At 43.9% G+C, this 12360-nt stretch overlaps 1 protein-coding gene across 1 annotated transcript in view; it reads right to left on the bottom strand.

The window, feature by feature from the left end:
- SLC25A46 (solute carrier family 25 member 46) overlaps nt 1-12360 on the bottom strand; it is a 169973-nt gene that overhangs the window by 87482 nt on the left and 70131 nt on the right. The window contains exon 3 of the mRNA XM_078675493.1: nt 7068-7125. Coding sequence (XP_078531619.1) covers nt 7068-7125 — 58 coding nt within the window. The remainder of the gene's footprint in view (nt 1-7067; nt 7126-12360) is intronic.

Raw genomic sequence — 12360 nt, 5'->3', positions numbered from 1 at the left:
TTAGTAACTGGCTCTTTAAAGGGCTTTCTCCGGCCACCAGCGAGTGGTTACGCGCACGGACACGCGCTTAAGAGCACAGGTGCCATCTCGCAACTACTTTCACTTTCGCGGCCCGATGGCTATGCGGCTAATGCTTGTTTATGAATGCATCGAGCAAGCAAAAGGCGCGTCCGCTTTCTTGGGAGAAAAAAAACATACACCTCTTTAAATTTCTAAATGTAAATTCAGTGGGGCGAGAACATTTCAACGTTATGGACGGCTTATCAAGCCAAAGTATTTATAATGTGTGTGAGCTTTTCTCTCGGTGCTCTTGAACTACTGTCCCCTTGGCACTGTTCTACCTTGATTTCTTGGTCCCATCAGAAACAGAAAAGTGTACGCTATTACTAGACTTCCTAATTGAGAGCATGCTGGGATAAATTCAAAGTGAACGTAAGGAGTTGCTCAACTAAATCAGTTGTTTGCAAAAGGAGCACAGATCCTTTTAACTGCCTTCCCTGAAGGTACAAAGGTTGAACTAGAGGGAAGTGCAGTCCAGTCCACCCCATTGCTTATTTGCATTATAAAGGTCAACGCATTTAAAACTGAGGATATAACCGACGAACAAGGAAACAAATATTTTCCACAGTAAGTACAAAATGTGTTATCAATCACAAGGGTAATGTTTTGTGTTTTAATTGTGCGTCACCAACAAAAGACAACGAAGTTTAAGAGCGACGTAGTTGACTTCTTCCGCAATCTGCAAATGAGAACAGGAACCCAGTGTGTTGATATTTAGCAGAGATTACAGATTCTAATGAAACACACACTTTAAAAACACAAATTGTTTATCCAGGGTAGATGCTTAAATTTGCGTACGATTTATATGCGAATCTACCTGACCAATCACATCTACCAAAAATCGTCAACCCCAATGTCAAACGGAGGGGCAGGAAATGTATTTTTTAAAATGAAAAATATGGGCGTTTGTAGTTTTTGTTCATCTTGGTTTCTTCACTAGCACAGCAGGTACCTATTGGTTACAGTTACCAAGATTAAAATACAGTGATTTTAGTTTATTCTGATAGAAACAATGGGTAATTTTAACTTTCTAAAACTCTTTTTTTGCTTCCTGAGAATATGAATCTTTATCTAAATTCACAAAGAAAGGAATGACACATTTTTTTACGTCATACAACGGGTCTCGAGTCACGTCCCATGGAAACACGTGTGGTATAATTGCACACTTCCTAAGGCTCTTGGAAGCCAGGTTCACAACATTATTGCTGGGGCCTGGGTCGGATAACCCAATTTTGATAACAACTTAGAAAGAAGGTCACGTACAGGGCACAAATCCAAAACAAGCATTGGCATAGCCAATAGGTCTCGCTTTTGGGACCTTATAAGTATTTAGTTATGCAGCACAATATCCTTGGTGCAATAACATCAACTGTTGCATGGCTAAAAACGTATAAGGTCCCAAAGGCGAGACCTATTGGCAATGCCAATGCTTGTTTACTATGGATTCGGGATTAAAAAATAAGTCAGGTCGCGCTAGCTCTTCAAAGTTAGCTTTAATATATTTGAGCCAATGTATACGGGACATGTTATCAAGATTCATGCATTTGGTTAAGATCAGGTGGCTAAGAGCTAAATATTTGTTCAACCAGCAATTAAGCCAGAAGACAAGAAGGCGCAGAGCCAGGAAATCACCTAAATAGGGCACCCCCAATTCCTCATGAGCCACAAGGTTCAACAGACCACTCGGGCGCCCAACATGCACTTCAAAAAAGTATTCTCCACTACCTGCAGTGCATCAGTGACAGTATGCCCCCACATTTTGCTGCCTTAGCAGGCTGTAGCTATGCTGTTTGCCTGATACACTTTCAGCATAGCTGCAATTGGACACTTACCTATTTTAGCGGCAAAGTTAAAGATAGCAGCATTTAGCCGCTCCAGGTCCCCCTTTTTCCTCCGAAGTAGTGCCCCCCATTTTAATTGGTCGTCCATTAGAACCCCCAAATATGAAAAAAACAGTCGCCCGGGGAGACCCCTGGCAGTTCTGACTAAGAGAACAGCATTGTCCGCATATAGTAGGACGGGAAGCCCTTGGCGCCCTACATGTAGATAATCTACCCCCTTATCTACTAACACTCTATCCAAATCATTATTATAAAGCTTAAACAAAAATAGGGCCAGAATACAGCCTTGTCGTACACCCTCCTGATGTCAAAATCCTTAGAGACACGAAGATCGTGGGAGAATCTAACATTGGCCTTCGTGGCCCTGTGGAAGACCTCAATAAAGTTAACGATGTTACTCTCTACCCCATAGCCCTCATGGACTGCCACAGTTTAACCCGGTTGACACAATTATAGGCAGACGATAAGTCCACGAAAGCCAGGTAGATGGGTCCAGGGCAAGCGATCATATACTTACTAAGTACCATAGATAGATTGCGGCATTGGGCCATGGTTGACCGCCCCGGGCGGAATCCATATTGGATATCCGAAAATATCTTATGCTCATCATCCCATGTGGATAATCATTCTAATAATATGTGGCCCACAACCTTTACCAGTGATTCAAGGAGAGAGATCGGCCTATAGCAAAAAGTGCTATTGCGGTCCCCCTTCTTGAAAACAGGTACCATAGTTGAGGTTGCCCAAGACTCAGGACAACCATCGTTGGCTGCTGCATTGAACACCGCCAAAAGTACTGGCCCCCAAAAAGATGGATCTGACTTAAAGAGGTCCGGGGGGGTGCCGTCTGGGCCTGGAGCTTCGTTGCTGGTTAACCACGTAATACCTGCCACCACCTCGTTCTGCTCGAAAACAACTACAGGGGCATCCGTAACACCACCTATCTGATGGGATTGCTCTGTTAGGCTTTCAAGCATAATTTTAAAATGAAGCACCCATTGATCCTCGGTAATGTGGGATCCTAGTTGCCCACCTACCTCGTGCTCAAAAAGCGGTCTATTGACAATGCTCCAAAACCTGGAGCTATTCCTTAGGGTGCTCAACTCTAACAGCTCCCTCCATGGCTCCTCCTTCAGAGCACCCTTCCGTTTAGCCAATGACACTTTATACTTCTTGTGACAGGCTCGAACCAGGGTTTGATTTCTTGGGATAACCTTCAGGGCCTCCCTCAGCTTCCTCGCCGCCTGAGAGCAAAGTGAGTCAAACCATCTAGGGAATGGATTGACTACTTTACGTGCTGGAGCACTTAAGAACCGAACTCCCCGACCTTAATGGAGATAGTGTTAAAAGAGCTGAAAACGTCCTCCGGTAGAGTACCCGGGGTAGTACAAAGCGCTAGTTCAACAGCACATGATTCTCTTACCTCACGGTAAAAAGCCTCTGGGGAGATCTGGGTTCATTTAAGCTGTCGCCTACCATCCCTTGGTCACTACATAGGGGTTAGATTCAGGCGGTAGATGAATAACTGGTAGGTTCTGAAACTGAACCTCTTAACTCCTATACAAACCCGGCTGTCTTCCCCCTAAAAGTTGACTTTCATCCAGTACCTGCACACGTGCAGGCATATCCCTATTTATACTTTGATTTTTACTGGATGTTTCAGCCCCCCCCCTACTAAAGATTGGGACGGACACTGGGTTTGTGGCTGTTTTAAGATGGTAACAGGTGGATTTATCAAAGAACCAGGATCCCTTGCTGAACTTAGTTCTGGACCATACCGAGGCCCACCAGCTGTAGAGGATTTTACATTCTGGTTGCGCTCAACTAGGTTTTTCTTAATCATAGTCAGCCTCTCCAGAATGGGGCCTAATTTTAAGTCCAATAGGTTGTTCATCATTGCCTGAAGGGGTTCCAGTGCCACCAGTGGTTCCATGTTAGGGGGAGCCGGAGCAAAGAATGCAGGCCTACTAACCAGTTTGGATTTAGATTTCTTAGCTTTGCCCCCAATTGGCTATAGTTTCCTTTTGGTGCCCGCACCAGGCCGTAACTTCCCCTTAATTGGCAGTTGTTCATTCTCCCTTCTGGTGGCTAAAGATATGTGCCCAGGTTTATTTGTTAAGTTACCAGCTATCCCTTGTGGTTGGTATGTAACCATACCCCCCTCCGCCCCCCCTTATTCCCTATTATAATAACAGGGGAGAGGGGCCTTAACGTAGACTCTGGTGGACCTGCTAACAGGCTGGGTGGCCCAGCGCCAGCCTGTGATCCACATGGGACCCAGAGCAGCTAGATAAGTTTACGGGACCGGGATCAGTATCGGACTCCACCGAGAATGCACCATTACAGACAAGTGGAAGAGGAAGACCAATAGTTGGGGACCTTGAGAGACGCCTGTTGACCAGCTCAATCTCTTTATCTATTACTGCTGCTGCCCGCTGCAAGAACGAATCCATGGTATTTACTGTGGCTTTGGTACTAGTTTAGCCCTTGTAGTAGCTGTAGCTAACTTACGCCTCCCCATGACTTGGTTAACAAGTGCAGTGTTACTACAGTGTCCACTCAATAGAACAGGTGTGTGACTCTGAGGGAAAGGTGTGCCCATAGAACAGTACAAACACCAGACAAAAACTCCGGTGACGCTGCTGCTGCGAGGTGTAGTCCTCGCGGTCCCCAGTGGAGAAATGCAAAACCTGGCTTGGGCAGCTGTGAAAAGCGTCTCCCGTCACTACCGGACTCTTTGGCTGGAATTGCTAGGGCAAATGAGCTGAGCTTTTTGGGTAAAGATTCACTAACTCATATAGTAGACATTACTTACCTTCGGTTTTTCTCACAAACAACCAAATCCCCCACAAGCACAGATCGATCATTCCTCACTCACTAACTTTTTGTGATGTCTTATTTCTGGACAGTCCGTGTTTAATGTGCATCATCCCAGGGATGGAGGTGCGATGGAAGTTTATTTAATTGGATAACCAGATGCCCTATTCGTACAATCCACTCTCCAGGGTAACTAGAAAAAGCGGACGAGGCTTAGTTCTGAAGATGTTGAATCGAGTTCAGATGCTGTAAGGTACCCTAATCACACACAATTACTTCAATGTGCAGACACAAAAAAAAAATAGCTAGAAAGAAGTCCTGTCCCCCCCAATGCTTTGTTTGTGAATGTTTCTTGTACAAAGACACGTGACAAATAAGTTGCCTATTAACAGTGCTGGGGAGATGCGGGCCTTCACCCATGTAAATACGTATTGCAACAGTAGTCCCTGGCACTGAAAGGGACTACATGTGTGGATGTGCACATTGTGCCATAGAGAAATGCTGTCACACACAGTCAGGAAAGTCAATGGCTGCAGGGGGCTGACCCCATTGCCACATGCTGTATCTTGTGGTGGGAAAAAACAAAATGTGAACACCACCAATGGATGAAGAAGGCAGATTTAAAGCTTCTGAAAATATGTAGAATATATATCTTTTAGTTAAAAACAAAAGGTCTTGGCTAACGCCTGACCCAAAAGGTTCTGGTCATACTAAAGAGTCACAAGAGGCAGTATGCTACCCAAACCTTTATTTGCTATATCCAGGATAGCAACCACAGTCTACTGCCAACTATGAGGGGCGCTTGGTGCACCCCCTCAGATCACAACTTGAGAGATCTTGAACCTCGCATTGTCAGGCCTAGCTTCGGAGCACAGGCTAGATAAGCATGACACCAGGGCCAAAAATAAACGTCAGGATACCAGTTTCAAAAGCAGTCGGCACCCTAGGCAGGGGAACACACTCATTTACCAAGATGACACATTCTGTCCCAAACCCAAGGGTTTAGGCTAGGACGTGAATCTTAACAAGCAAGTTGTGTAGGGACTGGACGTATTGAGGAAATTACATGACCCCGATTCATCACTGAAACAGTTGTCCATTAAATAACTACTGGAAGGAAAAGATTTATCTAGGAGCCCTGCAGTTTGGCACTTTAAGTTAAAGTTCCTTTTGGGAATCAATGGCATACACTTGCCCTGCAAGACCTTTGGATTAACTGGCAAAAGGTTGAGCGACTCTTGGAGGCTCAATGCTTTACTGTCTATGTCCAAACACAATTAGACCAGGAGGTAGTCACTAGTCCTAACACCTCATTGCAGGTGGTAGATAACGCACACTCATTGTGCAGATCATTGCATTAATTTTCTGTAAACAGACTCTTATCAGCATCTGATCCACCCTTTGATGCTGATGTCAACTCCTGGGAAATAAACATGAAAAAATACATGGTCCGTAGACAGTGACGTGGTTGAACTTTCCTTCTATCCAGGGATGTTCAGCTGATGCCAGAGAACTAAAAACTCCTTCACAACTGATACAGTGTTTAGCAACAAATGTACAGAAAAGCAGCAGCGGCAACTCCGCTAAGGTGGAGGAGCGTTGCCCCACAGGAAAAATAAAATGATAATAACAATGTAATTATCATTTTATTTTTCACTATTGGCTCCGTAAATGGGCAGGGCTGTACTGCCGGCAGAACAGGAGGAAGAGTTGTAGGCACTCTCTTAAGTGTGCATGATGGTTTGGCCGGCCATCTTGGGCCACGGTGCTCAGACCAATCAGGACGCTGCTGTCATGGGGACAGCAGTGGCGCGATTGGCTAGGGGAATCTGGGATCATGGGTGCTTCCTGCTTTATTGACCCAAGAGGACGGAGGAGAGGCAGCCACTGGGAAGGCAAGTGTAATTTTTTCTTTTTTTTAACCTCACACCACAATGCCCCACCACTACTGCCTCTACTGGCTACATCACGCTAACTTAAAATGAGGAAAGGACCAGCAATTGCCAGTGTCTATACCAACTTAATACAACCCTGCACACCCCAAAAAACATACAACAGAAAGCCTCAGCACTACAACAACTTAAAAATACTTAAGGCACCCCCTAATTCCATAATGAGCTGCACTAACCTTGATAAATGACCGATATTTACTACTACATGTCCATCACTCTAGCCACCATATCTGCCTAGGTGAAGCCTGCACATAAGTATGAAGGAAGAGCCTCCCTATGACATCTCTGAATGGAAATGTTTTTCAAGGGACAGAGAAAAAACATATTCAAAGTGATTGGATGGACGAACCCCGTCTAAAAGAAAAAAAAAAAACACTAACAAAACTGCATTATTTACCTGACATTGGCGGCGTATAACAATACATGGATGGGCCAGGACATTCTCTGTAAACAAACTTAAAAAAAAAAAGTAGATTAACACAATGTATGCATTTCGTCAAACAGTAAACCATACAAGATATATTTTAAGGTATATGTAAAGTTGGGAAGGTGACAGACTGTCGCAACCCAGAAAAGCAGTGGTTCATTAATAAAGAAAAAACAGCAAATGAAATCGGAGACATTGCATGTGTTATGAGTGTAATGTGTGGTGAAAAATCAACCACTGTGAGAAAGTACACCTGTTAATATGTCAGTTACGTCACATGAGAGATGTGCCTGCTATGGAGGAGAATAACGAGGATTTGCCCACTCCCTGGGAGTGTGATTCAAGTGCCGGCTGCAAGGCAAAAGAGAAGGGTGGCATGGTGGCTAGAATGTCTTAGAAATTCTGACTTTGTACATACAACAACAGTCCCAAACATACAAGCAGAACGATAAGAATAAATATAGACAGAATCAATCTATATTACGAGTGACATGTCCAGCCAGACAGTGGTCTTCAAATTTTACTCAATATACAAATCGTTAAAATAAGGAATACCTTCCACAGTTCAACCAGTGTGGTACACAAGCCTGTGCCCAGCACTAACAGAACGGGTACAGAGGGTGAATATACAGAGCGAAGAAGGGCTATTAAGGCAAAAGGACGTTTCTGTCATAAATACAATTGTACAGAATTTTCAAACATAGCACCATTACATCACATTGTAATCACGTTTAGTATATAGGTGCTAAATTGGTCGACGGCGTTTCGGCCCCCCTAGTAAATCACGGGGACCATCATCAGGACAATTCAGTGAAAGCCTTAGCAAGAATTTAGCCTCTAATTGCCAATAACCCGATTGTGTCGGGCAGTTAGGAAGGTAGTGAGGAATATTCGGCAGTGGAAACGCTCACAATCGAGCGCGATAATCCGCGGAACGTGATAATGTCCGTCGGGGCCTGGTGAACCGGGTGATTCAGTCGGCATGTGTCTTCCCAGGCATGATCGGGTTATTGGAAATTAGAGGCTAAATTCTTGCTAAGGCTTTCACTGAATTGTCCTGATGATGGTCCCCGTGATTTACTAGGGGGGCCGAAACGCCGTCGACCAATTTAGCACCTATATACTAAACGTGATTACAATGTGATGTAATGGTGCTATGTTTGAAAATTCTGTACAATTGTATTTATGACAGAAACGTCCTTTTGCCTTAATAGCCCTTCTTCGCTCTGTATATTCACCCTCTGTACCCGTTCTGTTAGTGCTGGGCACAGGCTTGTGTACCACACTGGTTGAACTGTGGAAGGTATTCCTTATTTTAATGATTTGTATATTGAGTAAAATTTGAAGACCACTGTCCGGCTGGACATGTCACTCGTAATATAGATTGATTCTGTCTATATTTATTCTTATTGTACTGCTTGTATGTTTGGGACTGTTGTTGTATGTACAAAGTATGTTCCCCGAGGTCCCTGCTGACTTATTTGGGGCCCCTTGTTGTTGATAAATTAGAAATTCTGACAACAGTAAATGCAGTCTGAAAGCAGCTATGATCATTTTTGGTCGGTTAGCGCGATTGTCTCAAGTGTCGAAACCCAACACTACAGAGGTTCGTATTTCCAGCACAAACTTGCTATGCATGTCAGAGACTTCTGCCCAACTTCGAACCCACAAGACTAGGGTCTCGGAGCCATGCATTTAGTGACGTATTCACGAGTCCACTTTAAAGTTTAAAAACTTAAAAATGTGACCCTGCCTGTTATTGATTACAATACAAAGAGACGAATGAGGATGCACTAGGTAGACCCTGCAAAAAAATACTACAGAAACAAGTTCGGAAAACCCAATCGGCTCACTTTTCATAACTATGCAATAGGCAAAGCTAACAAATGTGTCTTTTTGTTAGGGCAGGTGGTTGTTAATAGCTGGATAACTGTTTTCGCTGCTCCCTGCTGTCATAGAAAAAAAAAAGACCACAATAAAGCAAACTCTTGGCAAAATAACATGGTAGCTGGGAGCATGGTCTCTTTGATGAACAGACCAACAGCAGAGTTATGCTTTATCCTCAATTAAGAGCGTTATTAAAAGGAGGCAGGAGGTGAAGTTTGTTGTTAATGGTGACTTTTAAATGGCAACAACAGCTACATTTGGCATTGCAGATACTGTCGATGATTGGACAATATTATGGGTGAAGCTGTGAGAAAGAGCGTGTCTTTACATTGTGAACAAAAAAGCTGTAATTCAAGCAATAGGTTATTAACAAAACTAATGAACCTATAAGAGAGATTATGGCAGGTCAAGGATATTCACTAAAGGTGAACAGGACATGCTTCCTAAATAAAAAAGCCATAAACCAGCAATTGCAATGTCTTTCTGTTAGTAAGGTAACTACTCATTGACTCTGAATTACTAACTACATATCAGAGGTCTAACGAAAGGACTACTTGAGCACCAACAGGAACACGAATCGGACAGTTTAACAATCCTCAAAATCCCATGAAGTTGATGGACAGCCCATCCAAGCAATGGCAAACCATGTAAGTCAAGGTCTGTAAAGGGTTTACCAAACATCCACTCTCTGTACTACTTCTTACATGCACTTCATTTCAAGTATTGGTAACACGAGGTGTCCTACCACACTACAGCTGGAAGAAGCAAGACCTAAAAAAGGACAGGTACTCGTACAAAGGTAAAATAAATAGTGACATGCATGCTATTATACGACATGCTTCCATTTAAACACCACCCAAATGAAAAGGTAAGTGAAGTGATTTGGAAACTATCATACACAGTTTAGAAATCAGCAACATTTAGATGAACATGTTTAAAATCTTAAACACCACTTAAAGGGCACAATACAGCTTCAAGAACAATCATGAAAAAAATGTAAAAAATAAAATAAATATACCCAATTACACACTGAGCAATAGTACTATTTCAATGCCAGATCTTTAATACTTCAACACATCTAGTCAACGGGCCAAGTACAGATTAGTGCAAGTGCAGTAGAACGTGCTGTTAGTGTTCTCTCGTGACTAAGTCTGTTACATTTCATACGTTCACTTTATCGCAATCAAGGACAGGCTTAAAGCAGTCTTAGAAGATTAAGGGATTTGATGTCAAAAAGAAGGGTTACAACATAGAGGTGTGAGGTTTCTAAGGTAGCAACTATTGACGTAGTTTGCTTTATTAGGCAAATGGAAATGCTGATGAGGGTACTAGCTGATTTTGGGGTGCTTTCCCCTGTACTTCCCCTCCTTACAGGATTCATCTACGCCATGGGGGCCCCACTGCAATGTCAAAAGCTGCCACTGCAAGCATGATCGACATACAGTTTGGAGAGGGGTGAGGTGGGCAGAGGCGCACACCTGCCAGTGCTCTGAACAAAGCTCTGAAAAGCTCTAGCAGGAAATGCTGAAGGCAACCTGACGTTTCTACTGCCTGATATACACTCATTTTGCTCAGCTCGAAGGCTAAGTAAGTGACCACCTAGGGACTGCTTGCCGATTGATCAACTGTGTCTCAATACGTGTACACCACTTCTGATAATGCCTTATGTTCCTTACAATTCACCGCTAGTTTTTTTTTGCGCGTTGGCCTCTGACATTCCTAATGTATTAGCAGTGTCGCACTGAAAACGACCCGATAGTTCATATTTCTGTTAATTAACCTATAAATTTAAATGTTGACTATTTCCCACAGTTCTGAAACTTTTTTTTCATATAGTCTAGGAGGTCCTCCGAGTTTTCTTACTCCCTAAATATTCTGAAATAACATTGCTTTCTAAATCGACTTTTTAATTTTTCTGATTTTTGTCCGCCCATACCAATTTTCTATTTTTCCTCAAAGTCTACATATGAGCGTTAAATAAAAACGATTTAATATGGGTAAAAAAGCAGACACTGCAATTTGAATGGAACAGGTGAAACAGAAAGAAGAAAGCACCGTTTTCCATAAACTCATAACCATTAAATCCCTCCTATTTCTCCGCATTTACCCAAGTAGAAAGATAAATTAACTGTTAGTGTTAATAAGTATCTCTGACATGTCTTACTTCTAATGTATATGGACTGGTATTTCTATCAGCTGGAGCTGCTGGGTCATTTGGGAAAAGCTTGCCATCGTTGCAGATTGCGCGGGAGCTGCAAATTCGCTGCGGTTCAGAGCGCCAGTGCGTGACGTTGGAGAGGCGGGAAGAGCCCAACACGGTGCCACTGAGTGGCGCTCCTAGAACATTGCGCTTTTAGGAGCTTTGATCCCTGCCTTCGCCGCTGCAAATATCGCGTGGCCCCTCTGCTGGCTGTGGAAAAGCTTGGCCCGGATCGGTCCATCAGAGGTGCTTATACTATCCGGACCTTGGGGGACCCAGACGGGCGGTGTGGGGCGTGAAGTTACATTATCGGACCGGAAGGCACCGGTGTCCTGGGTCAATCTCGTAGCTCTGCATTGATGTGTGTGACGCTGTGCTGGACTAACCGAGGTACGGCCGCCGCCGTGCTTTGAGTGTCTTACCAGCTGCTATCAAAATGGGCAAGCAAGATGCCAAGCAGCCAAAATTGACCTTTGAGAACAAACGCACCGCGCAGCATACGGAACCTGACTTAGAGGAGCAGGGGGATGGTCAACACGAGCCGCTGACAGGAGATCATGGGGAAGATCTGGGGACCCCTTTGTTGGAGATGCGCTCCAGCCTGCGCAACATTGACCCTAAATTGGACACTTTAACTGAGCAACTAGATTCTGTGAAGACGCAAGTGGCAACACACGAGACCAGACTAGATGTCCTTGAAAATTGACAAACGGAGTTCCATGAATTTCAGGTGGACTCAAAAGAGCAATTGTTGCATATGGATAAGCTTCTGGGAATCATAAGGGCCAAGAATGATGATTTGGAGGCGAGGTCAATGAGGAATAACTTTCGCATTACTGTTATCCCGGAAACCACCGCCATTTCTAGGATGGAGACTTTTGTGACTGACCTATTGCATGAACTCTTTGATCCTCATTTGTCATCAGTTTTTGTGGTGGAGAGGGCACATAGATCTCTGGGGCCTAGACCTCCTGTTGGCGCGAAACCCAGACCAATCCTGGCAAAGTTGTTGAACTATCAGGACAGAGATCTCATTTTGCACCTGGCCAGGAAAAAAGGACAAATTTCACATAAAGGCAACACCATCTCATTTTACCCCGACTTCACTCCAGCAGTGCAAGCGGCGCGTCAGCAATTCCTTCCCGCCAAGCGTATTCTCATGCAGGCACAGATTCC

The sequence above is a fragment of the Lissotriton helveticus genome, chromosome 2_1 (assembly GCF_964261635.1).
Source record: "Lissotriton helveticus chromosome 2_1, aLisHel1.1, whole genome shotgun sequence".
Classification (NCBI taxonomy): Eukaryota; Metazoa; Chordata; class Amphibia; order Caudata; family Salamandridae; genus Lissotriton; species Lissotriton helveticus.
Note: the sequence above shows the minus strand (reverse complement) of the source record. Positions and strands in the feature narration are given on the sequence as shown.